Below are 12,867 nucleotides of genomic sequence, written 5' to 3' on the forward strand. Positions count from 1 at the left end.
CTTCGTTAGAACGTTGGTAGACTGGTTGATTTCCGGCTCCCTTCACTGCCGCCGCCCTTGTGAAAGCTAAAATGTGATTAAAATCCGATAAGTGAAGCCGGCCACCAACGCTTCGAACGTGAGACAAAAACACCAATTGGTACAAAGTGAAGTGCGCGTCGAATAAGGCAGCTGGTAGAAGCTGTAAAGTCAAACTGAACTTTGTTGCACAATCGCACATCTGTAGAAACTTCGTTAACAAAAAGATATCCAATCCTAAAAGAGCATTTCTATTTTCTATCTAAATGTGAAAACGAGCAACAATAAAGACTTTACGTTGAGTTCCGTTTCCGAAGCACAATGGTTTTAAGTACAAGTAAATTAGAAAGAAAAGATTTTTTCCCCTTATATTTAAAAATGTGATACTAACATCACTAAACAGAAAACTAAAGCAATCAAGAGAAAAAATCTATGAGCCCCCACAAAAAACCATCAACAACGTTCTTAATATGAATTTTTGTGCCAATTTCAGGTAGTACACATTATTATGGCTCTTATGCCATAATATCCAATCGTATGTAATCAACTATCGCTAACTATTTTTCCATATTAATACAAACATACAAGCTTTTATAGCGACAGCTATTGCATTTCTAATGAAATGTTTCCCCCGGTTTCTACCCTGTATAAAACATTGACCCATTTGTACCATTTCGATAAAACAACCACTGTCTAGAATAAATTGAACTAATATTTTTCTTCATTTGTTAATGACCAGAAAAAAGCAGAAAAAACATGTTTTAAAGAAATGTGAATAAAATAAACAAAATTATATTATTGGATAAAAGAGCGTGTAAAAATAAAGCAAATTCAACATTGCATGAATAATGCTTTTAGTATGGCTAGCACATTTTTAACTAATAATATGCACTCCATAAAATCCATACTTTAACACAAAAATGGCAAGCTTCATTAATTCATCGAAAAAGAAAAAAAATGGTACATAATAATAGATATATGCCAATTAAATTAATTTATTCATATTTTTTATTAAATCATGAAATTGAAAAATGATGAAATAGTGCAGTGCTTCCGCATTTTTATTTGTTTCATCTTTTTTTCCAATTAGGCAATAAATTCGTTGCCAATCACACTTAACTTCAGCACATTGTTGAATAAGAGATAATTACAGCATGTATGAGCTTATTTCGAAATCAATACGGTGTTAATCAAAAGCTAACTCCGTCCATTAAAACGATACACTGATTAAAAATGAAACTCCGCAGCACGACCAGGAGTTTCATGAAACCCTTTTTATCGGTGCCCATTAAAGAGTGGTGCCAGTTCATTTAAACCTGCCGTCACATTAGCGGCGTTATGGCAAACAAGCATCGCATGCACAGACGCATTTGTTTGATGTTTCGATTGCCGTTTTACACGAACCGACGGACGAGATTCTACGCCGGTCATGGGAATTTGTAATCACCGATAGATCACCCATTTGGGATTCACGTGCCATTGCGTACCCAGTGCTGTCCACCGACACTGCCATCCCGTTCCTTTCTCCTTCCGGCACGGTAATCGGCCACCCACCTCCCTGCCCAGTTGCCCACTAATCAGTTCCGGGCACTCCAAGAAATGGAGTAGTGCCCGAGTGGTTTCGTTGCCCGAGGTTCCGCTCGAATTCCGCTCGCTCGGACGAACCCGATCGTATTGCCGCTACGTTGGCCCTACAACCCTTCACTGGGCCAACGCAGCGCCACGGCCGATGGTCTTCGGAAGCCCCAAAACCGATTCGGAACCGTCCCACCCCCAACGGCGTGGAAACGGGTTTCTTATAAATATTGCACTTTAAGACCCGGAGAGGTGCATTCCCTCAGTGAGCAAGAAAGTGACCACAAGGCCCCGGTGTTGGGCAAACGTGAAACCCCGAACGGAACGGTTCATTTCCCTTTTCGAAGGTTGTCCGAAAGAAAAAGTGAACCACAGTTGGGGTCGGTGGCAGTTTCGTGATTGGCGTGTCGGATTGTATTTTTCAATGTTGTTTGCTAAATCAGTGACAGTGTGGTGAAAAATATCGAATCGAGCTCAAACGCAGCCACGAGGGTTAGAAAATGTTTAAACAAGTGAGTACCACCGGAATGCGTGCGTCCGGGCGATGTTTGTGATATCTTGTGTGCCGTGTTCTTAAACGTCGGTTCTCGCCTCCAGGTGGTTTTCTTCGTGGTGAGCGGCGGCGTACTGTTGCTGCTAACGGTCGGCTCCTGCCATGCGAATCCCGTGCCAGCAAAAATCCTCGGCAAGTACGTGCTGTCGTATCAACCGCCCGGGCCTCGGCTGGAACTGAACCCGCACGGCGATCCGGAAGATGACGACTTGGACGAGCTTTCGAACGGGCTCGAAAGTGGGGAGGGCGATGGCGAAGATTCCGATTCGCAGCCATCCTCCGACCATTATCGCTATCGGCCATACTACCAGCACTCGGTGAGACAGCAGTATGACGAACAGGAGCAAGATCAGGACGTGGACTATGTGGAAGATTCCGCCCCGGCTAGTGCGAACCATCAGCACAAGTACATGACGACGTATAAGACGGTGACGAGGCATGTGGGTGGAGCGGGTCACGGTCACTCGAGCTACTCCGATTCAGGAAGCGAGGAAGACGAGGAAGATGGTACCAGTGCCAGTGAGGAATCTCATGCTTACGATGCCTACCGGGCTTATGGTGGGAAAGGCAAGAAACATCCGGGTCATCACACATCCGGCGGAGGACTAACTTCTTCAACGAGCTATGGAGGAAGTCACCAGGATCATCATCATCATCATCACCACCATTCCCATCATTCCCAGCAGCCGCAACAGCATCAGAAGCAGCACCACCAGCAACAGCAGCAGCATCGCCAGCAAGCCCAGCAGCAGCACCAGCTAAATCAGTACCACTCCCTCCATAGTTCCTACCATCCGCAGCTGATCCAAGCCTACAAGATCCTGCACGGCACTCCAAACCGACTGCCGACGTCGCACGAGTACCACGACGACGACAGCAGCGAGGAGGAAGACGAGGACTTCCGCAGTGGAGCCGCCATCGGTGCGGCCATCAGCCCGTCCGGGTACGGTGGCTACGGATCACCGCAGGTCATCCACACCAAGGGCCGAGCCGTTCCCATCAGCGAGCACGTGGAAATCGAGACACCCGTACCGGTGCCGTACGTCAAGAAGATCCACGTACCGATCCCGCAAGAGGTGCGCGTCAAGATCCCGCACCCCGTGCTGGTCCCCGTCCCGCGGCCCTATCCCGTCCACATACCCGTCTCGCAGCCGATCGCCGTGCCGGACATCAAGGAGATAACGGTGCCGATCGAGAAGGTGGTCCCGTACCCGGTGGAAAAGAAGATCCCCGTACCGATCGAGAAACCGGTCCCGTACCCGATCGAGAAGCACGTGCCCGTCTACCTTCCCCAGCCGATCCCGGTGAAGGTTCCGATCGTGAAAACCATCATCCACAAGGTCAAGCAGCAGACAGCCAGCGGGCCTCCGCTTCCTCCCGGAAGTGGTTCCTTCTGGTGAATACACAGGAAGGTGGGGCTACGAGTCAACGGTGGACCGGTTGCTTTTGCCATTTGATGCTCCGACGTTTTCCTCGTTCCTTGCGCTACCAACTATCATTTTATTCTTCTCTTTCCGCACTCGAATATGTACGTCTCCTTTGCGCTCTTCTTCGGTTGTTTGTTTGTTGAAAACAACGCACCAACGCTGCATTCAGATCGGTTTTAAAATGGCCCACGCAACACTTCCCTACGGCTGGCTGGCCGGACAGGAAAAACCCTTTAAGTAGCTCGATTTTATTTTCTCTCACCTCTTTTTTTGCAATCAATTTTCTCACCTTTCTATGCTTTGACCACTTCCTTCCCGATTCGCTAGCGATGGTTTATGTTTCGCCGGTTGCGAGTGAAACCGAGTTGTGTAATAACCGCGCATGATGGTGATTAATTTATTCCATGCCAATTACGCTATCAGTGCTGTTTTTCGATAGTTTGTTGTTTTTCCCCACGCTATCAAACGCGGGTAAACTTCACTTTCATGTTTTGCGATAACTGGTACGGACCGGTGCGAGCGCCTACAATGTTGTCCGAGCACTTGTTAACACTCGTCTACGGGCGTTTTACTGCCATTTATTGGTTGGGCAAGCGTGGAAAATGGACTGACGCCCGGGCAGCACGTGGGGTGGCTCGGTGCAGGCGGATGCACTTTTTGTTTTACTTTTTCCTTCCTTCACTCGAACGCTTTCCTTCGCAAAACCGTTGACCGTAAGCAGTGCCAGTGCAGTGCGACACTGCAAAAATGCTGCCATTTTGTTGAAATTTCCACCGGACCGTGGAATCGCACCCCCAGACGTAGCGAGGGCGGCGTCGCACCAATAGCTCTTCATTTTCGTGAGGGCTCAATTGATATTTATTTATGTGTGTGTGTGCGCGCTGCAGAGATGGCTTTCCGATGGGATGGATTGTGTATTGTTGTTGTTGTGATATTACACCTTGATTTTCCAACCGTTCGACATCAGTAAGCACGAAACCACATAACATTCGGCTTATGCTGTGCACTTTGTTCAATGCGATCATTTTGAAAATGGACCAATTTAAAATTGTTCGATTTGATGCACCAAAACCAAAACTATTTTAGTATCTAAACACAAATTGGTCTTCAAAATCACCTTTCATAAAATTGTTATTAGGTTTGTATATACAATTACCCAACGTATTGGCTGTCCCAGCCCAACAAGTTGTCCATTGGCTTGTTTGTTGTTTTGTTTTGCTCGCTCAATTATATCCAGTTGTTTTATCTAAGCACATTGTAGATAAAAACGTTCCTACCAAACCCACCGAAGGTAGATTAATGCAGTATTGACCCTACCGTAATAGTTTGCTAACCCTAAAAAATAACCAACTCAAACGAGCGCAATAAAGTTATCCCAGTAAGGGCTTTTGAAATGACATTGTTGATATGATTTTCGTAAAAAAACTGAGACACGGCAGGTTGACGGGTAAGTATATATAAATTTCATAATAAGAACATCTTAGAAAATCAGTAACTCGTGAAGTTTACTAGAAATGACTATATATCTAGTTTTACTTGTTCTTAGGAAAACAGATTAATTGAAATAAGGCAGACGAAGTAAAATAATGCAGATTCAATATCTAACCCATAAGCACTATTCCATACAAGAATTTGCAAAACTGGGCAAACAAATTTTATGTTTTGAAACTCTTGTTCCATAGATGATAATAAAATTTTACACAATTTTTTGTGACATTCTTTATATTATTACCACTTTTACAGATTAACAGTAATTTTTAACAGTTTTGAAAAACTGTAACTTTCCAAAGCATTAAATCCTGTTTAAATCAATAATAATCACCATTTAGATAAAAGCGAAACTTGACAAAACGATTTGAAAATTAGAACGTAATTAGAAGAAAATAAACCCAACACAAAAAAAAATGAATGACGTTCTCTGTCCGTTAATGAACGATATTTTCATAAACATAAATAATGAAAGGAAATTCGCAAAGTATACTTTCCCCTAGACAGAATGTTGCGGGTATCGGGAAATTCACCCCCAAAAGCGGAACATGGTTGCACAGAACGGAAAGATTCAACGGAGCCAAACGTAAATCACCGCAGCAGTGAAAGGCAGAAAGAAAGGGCAGGGCACAAAGATGGACGATGATGATAGTGTGTTCCTTTGGGGTGGATGGCAGGGTGACGATAAAAGAGGAAACTTATAGGTATTATAACGATGTTAAAATGTACGTGTACGGCGTACTAATTTTCCCCCCGAATACAGAACACAGAGGATCCTTTTCCCGGACCATCCGTACGAACGTAGCAAACCAGTCCAGTCGGTTTTCGAACACTTTCACTTTCCCTTGACGCAGTCTCAGAACTCAGCATTGAGGATATCTTTTCCCCAGTGCCGGGCATCGCATTAAAATGGACACCGGGATGCAAAGAGAAAAAATACTAATTTTCTTCGGTTTCATTCATACGTGCATGAAGGCTACACTTTGTCATCTTATTCTGCACCTCCGGTACACCGTTCATATCCATTCCATTCGAACAATCCGTAGTCACCATCACCTTTGTTTTGCAACGGGCCATTTGCACCTTGACATGTAAAACCGTAGCGTAGAACGTAACGCTCATGCAAGAATCGGAACGATCTTCCTGTCGACGGTAGGTCGCCCGGTACTAAAAATACCCGAAAAGGGTCACCTAGATTATACCGTGAGTCACGGCGGACGGTGAAACACGGCTGGGAAATTCCGGTAAACCACCGACGCCCATGTAAAATAATCCCGTACTTCCGTACACGTAATAACTTTTCCCACTTCATTGCATTGCAAGCCGCGTGACTGATGCTTGGCGCTGACTAGCAACGCTGGGTGGAACCATAAATTATCTAAGCGTTATTGCGTGGAATGCCAGCTAAAAGAGCTTCATACTTTCGCGAGGTATGGGATCGGCCCTTACGAGCGGGCAAAAACAAACAAGTCGCGACTTTCGCCCACTCTCACGATGCGTAACCACGTGGAACTGGACTGGTACTTCACGCCATTTCACTTTCAAGGGCAATTATCACCTCGTTTCATTTACCCAACCAACCACACCTTGCTGTGGCGTGCGCGTGCCAGTGACATCCGCATTAACCCCGGCGAACCGATCCGTTCCGGTCGGAACCACTCTCGCTGGCAAGCGGTCACACAAAGTTCATGGGAGTACAGCGCCTCTCCGGGTGCTACAATGGCATCGAAAAAGTGCGCAAAAGTACCATGTATCTACGTAGTAAAGGAATTTTATCTTATTACTTCTGTATCTCACCTGTTTGGGTTGTTTCCACAAAATGTGTCTGCTGCGACACTTGCTGAACCAAGCTGCTGTCTTTTCCTACAATCTACTTACTTGTGCAAACTACAATACCACACGCACACACAGGCATACATGGTCACTGATAGAAAGGCCGCTGTTACTTGTTTGGCTACGGAATCCATCCCGATGGATGGAGATCTCTTGTCTGATAGCAACAAAAGACACCAACCGTGTTCCAATTAGCACCCGGCCGGGTTTGCCCGTTTTCTTCCGTGTTCCTTCACGATTGTGCTCTACTTTTTCACATTCCCCCCCGCAAAACACCCAGCCTCCACGTGGCACTTCCTGTGCGGGGAACGGGATCTTCCTGCGATCGCCGTATTTATCTCCCGCTGCCTGGTCACACAACCATTTGCCGCAAACGAACTGCGTAATCACTGTGTCAACAGCGGCCCCGGCGCGCGGCGGTCATCGATATGACACCACTGACGTACAGCATCACCGTCGATCCTCGTCCCAACCTCGAGCGTCACCTACATTGTCATGGACCCTGCCTTGGTATCTGCCACACGTTGTGTCGTGACCGTGCTGCTATTGTTGTTGTCCCGCGCCGACACCAGCGTGGCGTAATGTGAAAAAGAGAGAAGAGCCCAACAGGAGAGGCGCTGGCTGTTTTATCTCGCGCACCGTTTATCGTTGTCTTCTACAAAACAAACCCGAGCGAGATTTATCCGCCCGCGCACAGGATATTTGGAGGCGAGCTCGATCGTGCACGGGACAGTTTGCGGCGCGTCGTGCAACCGTACGGTTCGGATGATCAATCGAGTTCGATCGACAATCAGCAACGCACCGGGGAAGCCTCCGCAGCTGCGTTCCAGGAAGCTATCGATCTAGAGCGTGACCTCTTAACGCGTCCATTGTCCGGTGCGCGTGTGTGTGATTGTGGTGGTTTGGTTTCCTCAACCGTTGTGGTTCAAAATGTAGCACCGTAAGTAGTGCGGCGACCTGATCGATCAATCGATCGGGTTCAGTGGTCGGTGTGGTGCTGATTGGTGAATCGGAATGTGAACCATCCGCGTGTTACTATCGTTGCAGATGAAGCTCCAGCAGTGCATCATTGATTTCGCTATCTTCCTGATAACGATCCCTTCGCTCGTCGTCGTGGCACTGCTACTGGATCACATCCTGAACCATACCGGATGGGCGGACCAGCTGGAGACGCAGATCATTATGGCCGCCCTGTCGGTCGCCTTCTTTCTGATCTGCATCATGATATCGGTCTACCTAACGCACCGGGTTGGCAACTGCCTCTGGGCCGGACCGCAGAGCGATCAGCAGTCGATCTACACGATCGAACGGGGCACTCTGGGCGGCCGGGAGGACATGCCGCCCCCGACGTACGACACGATCATGAGCGAATGCGAACCGCCGTCCTACGAGAAGATCAGCAAGCTATTTCCTCCCCAGGAGCCGCCGCCTTCGTACGCCGCGACAATTGCGGCGCACGATCCTGCGGCGCATATCTGATCTACGTGCCATAAGTCTGGCCTCGCCAGCGATTGTTGATCGAGACTTGTTTTTCTCCCCGTTATCGCGCGGTGGTTTCTTTGTTTTCGGGATGCAAAGCGAAATAAACGTACACCGGTACTGCAAATAACTTAACCGCGCTGGCGCCCCATTTGATACTGTGTCGTGTATTCTGAGAAAAATCCCCCCGGCTATTCCGTCTTGGGTTTTGCGCCGTCCGGGGCTTGGAGCGCCCCGGCCGGTTTCGAGTGACGCTTGAAGATAAGATAGTATCCGAGCGCGATCAGCAGCACTACGGCAACCATGTCGAGACCGTACACCTGATACGGGGCCATATCGCGCGTCGGGGCACGCAGATAGCGCAGCCCCTTGCCGGCGATCACTTTCTCGATCCAGAAGATGGCCCGATCGAGCGGCGTCTCCGGTTGCGTGCGGAAGCGAACCGACAGCTCTTTGGCACGTGCACGATAACTGCAAACGACAACAGAACGGTGTGAACGTGATCGATGGTCTCGTCACTCGTGTTGGTTTCCTTTCTCTCTATCTCTCTCTTCCTTACCTGGGATCGCTCAACAGTTTGTCCATTGCCTCTTTCAGGGTTTCGGCGTTCAGTTTGGTCGACGGTATGCCGATACCAATGCCGGCCACCTCGAGCCGGTGCACGTTCGAGAACTGATCGGCAAAGAAGGGCACCCCGATAACAGGCACACCGTTCCAGGCGGCTTCCTGTAAGCTAAGCAACCCGCCGTGGCTTACCAGCAGCTTCGTGCGACCGTCGGCCAGCACCGCCGACTGGGGTACCCAGGAAGTCATTAGCACATTCGGTGGCATCACCTTCTTTTCGGCGTTCGCATGCTTCCAGATGAACCCGTACTCGGGCATGCTGCGAAACAGTTCCAGCAGCTGGCGGTTCACTTCCGTACCGAGCATTTCGCTCTGCACGTTCGTGCCGAAGCTGAACACTATAACACCCCTGCTGGCGCGTGCCATAAACTGTTTCATCATCTGACACCGATGCGGGGAGAGAAAAGAATACATATTAATGATGTTTTCTGGTGCACAAAAGGGGGTGCACACTTACCACGGGCATTTCTTCGGTGCGCTTTATATGCAACCCGCCCACCTGCACCACGTTCGGTGGCAGCAGTTGGTAAAAGTCGACCGCCGGATCACTGTTCACCAGCACCAGCTCCGACCGGCGCTCGAGCAGTTTAACGTGCGTCAAATTAGCGCCCGGAAAGACGCGCTTCATGCGCTGGTTCTCGTTGGGCATGTACACTTGCTGCCGGTAGAGCATATCGAACCCCCAGTAGAGTGTGTTCTTCACCCGCTCGATGAAGGTCATCTGCGAGCTGAAGGTGGAGGTCGGGTGCGGCACATACGTCGGGTAGAGCGGAATGTCCGCCAGGTACTGCGTGTACGAGGGAATGTTGTACGGCGAGATGGACACGAGCGGCGGGTTACGGAAGTGTTCCACAAATCCGAGCAAAAACTGTCCCATCGTGAAATCGTGGATGATCAGATCGAAGCGGAACGACTTCGGGTAGTCCAGTAACTGCTTGATCGCGTCCTGTTCCTCCAGAATCCGACCGCTCACGGTGTAATACTGATACACGTTCATAATGTTCCCAAACGTGTTCTCGTAGGAGTAGAAATCGGACGCACTGTCAGCAAACGCTGCCATCATCTTTTCGTAAAACCCTTCCATTACCAGAAACGTTTTGCCCGGCACGGAGGTTTCCTGCTCGAACGAGAGAATCGTGAGATTGTGGCCATTCTCGTACAAGCGGTCGAAAATTTGCCGATTCCAGATGTGATGGCTTTTCGATGGAGTGGACTGCAGGAAAAGTATGTTCTCCGCACGCACGCAGCAAGTCACGGCCGCCAGCGTGACAAATGACACCAGCCATCTGAAAGCCATCATGACGACGACGACGACGACCGACGACCCTTGGCGTTCTATTCTACCAAAAGCTGTCCCGTGTTCACCGACACAACCGCACAACGAAACACCCCCTGGGAATGGCCAACGACCGCGATTGACTGCTTGCGTTGATAATTGGAACCTGTGGCTTCCCTCATTAACTTTTCACAAACGACGCACCGAGAGAAGTATCGCAATCGAAACTGGGGAGATTAAATCCGGTAAAGTCACACAATCCCTAGCGGGTCCCCTGGGATACCCCGCGGTATCTTATCAGCCTGGCCGTGTCGGCAGCAATTATCACCGTCCCTTTCGATGTCTTGGTGCCAACGATGATTAGGGGTTGCGACGTCGGCGATGACCGAAATGCCAATCCATGTTGAATCAAACCTAGTTAAACATCACGACTGAAATGAAGTATTGACTTGGTCGTCGTTCGACCCAGTACCAACGCTGGACACGGTTCACTAGCTTCCAACACATACCAAAACAAGGTACAATGGAACATTATCCTATACATGATAGACGCATTTCATCCAATCGTGTAACAGGGTGTACTGTAAGTTGACCTTGCTTGAGTTTTTTAAATGTAACGCATTTAAAAATAACCTTCAATACCATTGCAATTGAATACAGTACGATCAGAGCCTGAATGCTCTTAAGTTCCGTTGATCAGTTTGCCGACATCATTATGTGTTGTGCGTTTAAATATTTCATTTTTTTGTTATCATCGATAGCTATAGGACTGTTCAATTCTCCGGTATTTTATTAGCAAGTAACGGTTTTGTGTTTTACACTGCCATGCAAACCACAGCGGAACATTAATGATTTGATAATACATCGTCGCAGCGCGTCGTTTCACATCAGATGAGCCCAAAATACCCCCGTTCGAAGAGTTGTTAATCAATAAAAGAAACACACTTGCACGTGCACGACAAATGTATCCGCAAAGAAGATACCGGAAGGGTAAATTCCCACATAATTAGCAACAAGGAAAATATTAAGAAAAAAATACGAATGTTTTGCCACATCGCATTAGCAAAAAACACGATATAAGTTGAAATAGTTTGTATCGCAAGCTAACAAGTGAGAATTTTAAACATCTACGTGTTTTAGCTGCTAATCAGTTTTGTTTCTAGTAATGTGCTTACACGAGTGAATATTTTCAGACGAAGTGCAGAAGATTTAAGAGATCCAAGAAGATTAAGACAGATCCATAAGATAGCATTTAATGTTGTATATTGATATTGTTTATTGGAAACACACATTTTATGATATTTTGTCCCTCGATATGATGAATGCACAATCTTGTTAAACACGAAACATTCTTAAGCTTTAACTATTTTTCATATTTAATCAGTTTTATTTTATCATCCTTTTATTTTGTATCACATTGTTTATGTTCTAATAAATTCACTTAAAAACAAGCTTAATAATTGATAAGTTGTTTTAATGTGGTTATTTGATGTGGTGGTGATGAGTTTGTAAATTTAGTTGTGAATTAAATGTTATACAGAATAGGAATTCTGGTTTGATGCACACCAACGGGCCGTGTTTTTCGGGTAAAAATATGATAATGATGCAGTAGCATACATTAAAGAGATCAGTGTAACGATTTGATTAAATAAGAGGAAAGTTCTCAGAATCTAGTTTCAGGATAATGGGCATGGATTAGCTAAATGAACGTTTTGAACATTTTGAAATATAGTAATTTTGCCTAATATTGTTTGCCATTTTCTTTTTCAAACATTTCACGATTGTCAATTTTGAATGGACTCAAAACAATTCAATTAAAAAGTACAAAGACAAATTACTAATCAATTTGGTTCATATAAAGTTATATTCTTGGAAAGTTATAGACGGTTCCACATGAAATAAGCCTTTCAAAATTTTTTGGGAAACTTTTTTATGGAATAGCATTCGTAGTTTGATTTAAATTTCATTCCTTAATAAAAATGGGTGGTGTAATCTAAATTGAAATTTTATGAATTTTGGAATAAAAATTGAATAGTGAATGTATTACATGTCTTTGGAACCTTCAACGTATACCTGCCTAGAGCTCCTAGAACTTTTAATCCATAGCCTCTCCATAAGACATCAGATTTGTACTACCTCTAAGGCAAATATACCACAAGCGTTTTAATTAACGTTTTAACGAGAGTAAAGTTTCAAATATTTAGCCTACAAGCGCTTAACTAGCTTAGTTTTGGACCAACTTCTAACAGAAAAGTTGCGTTTAAATATACATTCACTTCTTTTAGTATAAATTGTTTTCCAATGCTGATCTCCGCGGATCAGTGACGGTCAAAAACTAATTTCCATGTATGTAGACATCATTGTGCACTTTATCTCAAGCGTTTGATTTGAGAGATCCACGAATTTTTTGAAAGCAACTTACGCTTAAAATGCTTCTAATAATAGTTTATTAATTGGAAGTAGCTGGTGGTAAGTGACAAATGGAAAAGATCATATTATTGTTATACTTATGCTAGTGAATAGTTTTAAAACTCTATGATTTACACATCAGTTTTAACCGAGCCAATGATATGTAATATTTATGATTAATTTGA

The 12,867-nt window shown here is 45.9% G+C and overlaps 3 protein-coding genes across 3 annotated transcripts; 2 read left to right on the forward strand and 1 right to left on the reverse strand.

Annotated features, from left to right (window-relative positions):
* Positions 1-2,093: 2,093 nt before the first annotated feature.
* On the forward strand, positions 2,094-3,546 carry LOC131284739 (uncharacterized). The gene is made up of 2 exons (XM_058313600.1): positions 2,094-2,105; positions 2,191-3,546. The coding sequence occupies exons 1-2, from the start codon at positions 2,094-2,096 to the stop codon at positions 3,544-3,546; spliced, it is 1,368 nt and encodes a 455-aa protein (XP_058169583.1).
* Positions 3,547-7,765: 4,219 nt separating this feature from the next.
* On the forward strand, positions 7,766-8,643 carry LOC131289029 (uncharacterized). The gene is made up of 2 exons (XM_058318224.1): positions 7,766-7,834; positions 7,942-8,643. The coding sequence occupies exon 2, from the start codon at positions 7,942-7,944 to the stop codon at positions 8,371-8,373; it is 432 nt and encodes a 143-aa protein (XP_058174207.1). The 5' UTR covers positions 7,766-7,834; the 3' UTR covers positions 8,374-8,643.
* On the reverse strand, positions 8,146-10,294 carry LOC131284740 (UDP-glycosyltransferase UGT5-like). The gene is made up of 3 exons (XM_058313601.1): positions 9,455-10,294; positions 8,933-9,378; positions 8,146-8,844 (listed from the first exon to the last, which is right to left on the reverse strand). Exons 1-3 carry the CDS (start codon positions 10,292-10,294, stop codon positions 8,565-8,567), a joined length of 1,566 nt encoding a protein of 521 aa, XP_058169584.1. The 3' UTR covers positions 8,146-8,564.
* Positions 10,295-12,867: the final 2,573 nt, after the last annotated feature.

The sequence above is a fragment of the Anopheles ziemanni genome, chromosome 3 (assembly GCF_943734765.1).
Source record: "Anopheles ziemanni chromosome 3, idAnoZiCoDA_A2_x.2, whole genome shotgun sequence".
NCBI classification, from domain to species: domain Eukaryota; kingdom Metazoa; phylum Arthropoda; class Insecta; order Diptera; family Culicidae; genus Anopheles; species Anopheles ziemanni.

What these genes read in the sequence shown, in the direction of transcription:
- LOC131289029 (XM_058318224.1), top strand. Translation starts at nt 7,942, where the DNA reads ATGAAGCTCCAGCAGTGCATCATTGATTTCGCTATCTTCCTGATAACG.
- LOC131284740 (XM_058313601.1), bottom strand. Translation starts at nt 10,294, where the DNA reads ATGGCTTTCAGATGGCTGGTGTCATTTGTCACGCTGGCGGCCGTGACT. An exon ending in GCACCGAAGAAATGCCCGTG is followed by an intron (nt 9,379 to 9,454) that starts GTAAGTGTGCAC and finishes CATCGGTGTCAG; the next exon opens with ATGATGAAACAGTTTATGGC. An exon ending in AAACTGTTGAGCGATCCCAG is followed by an intron (nt 8,845 to 8,932) that starts GTAAGGAAGAGA and finishes TGTCGTTTGCAG; the next exon opens with TTATCGTGCACGTGCCAAAG.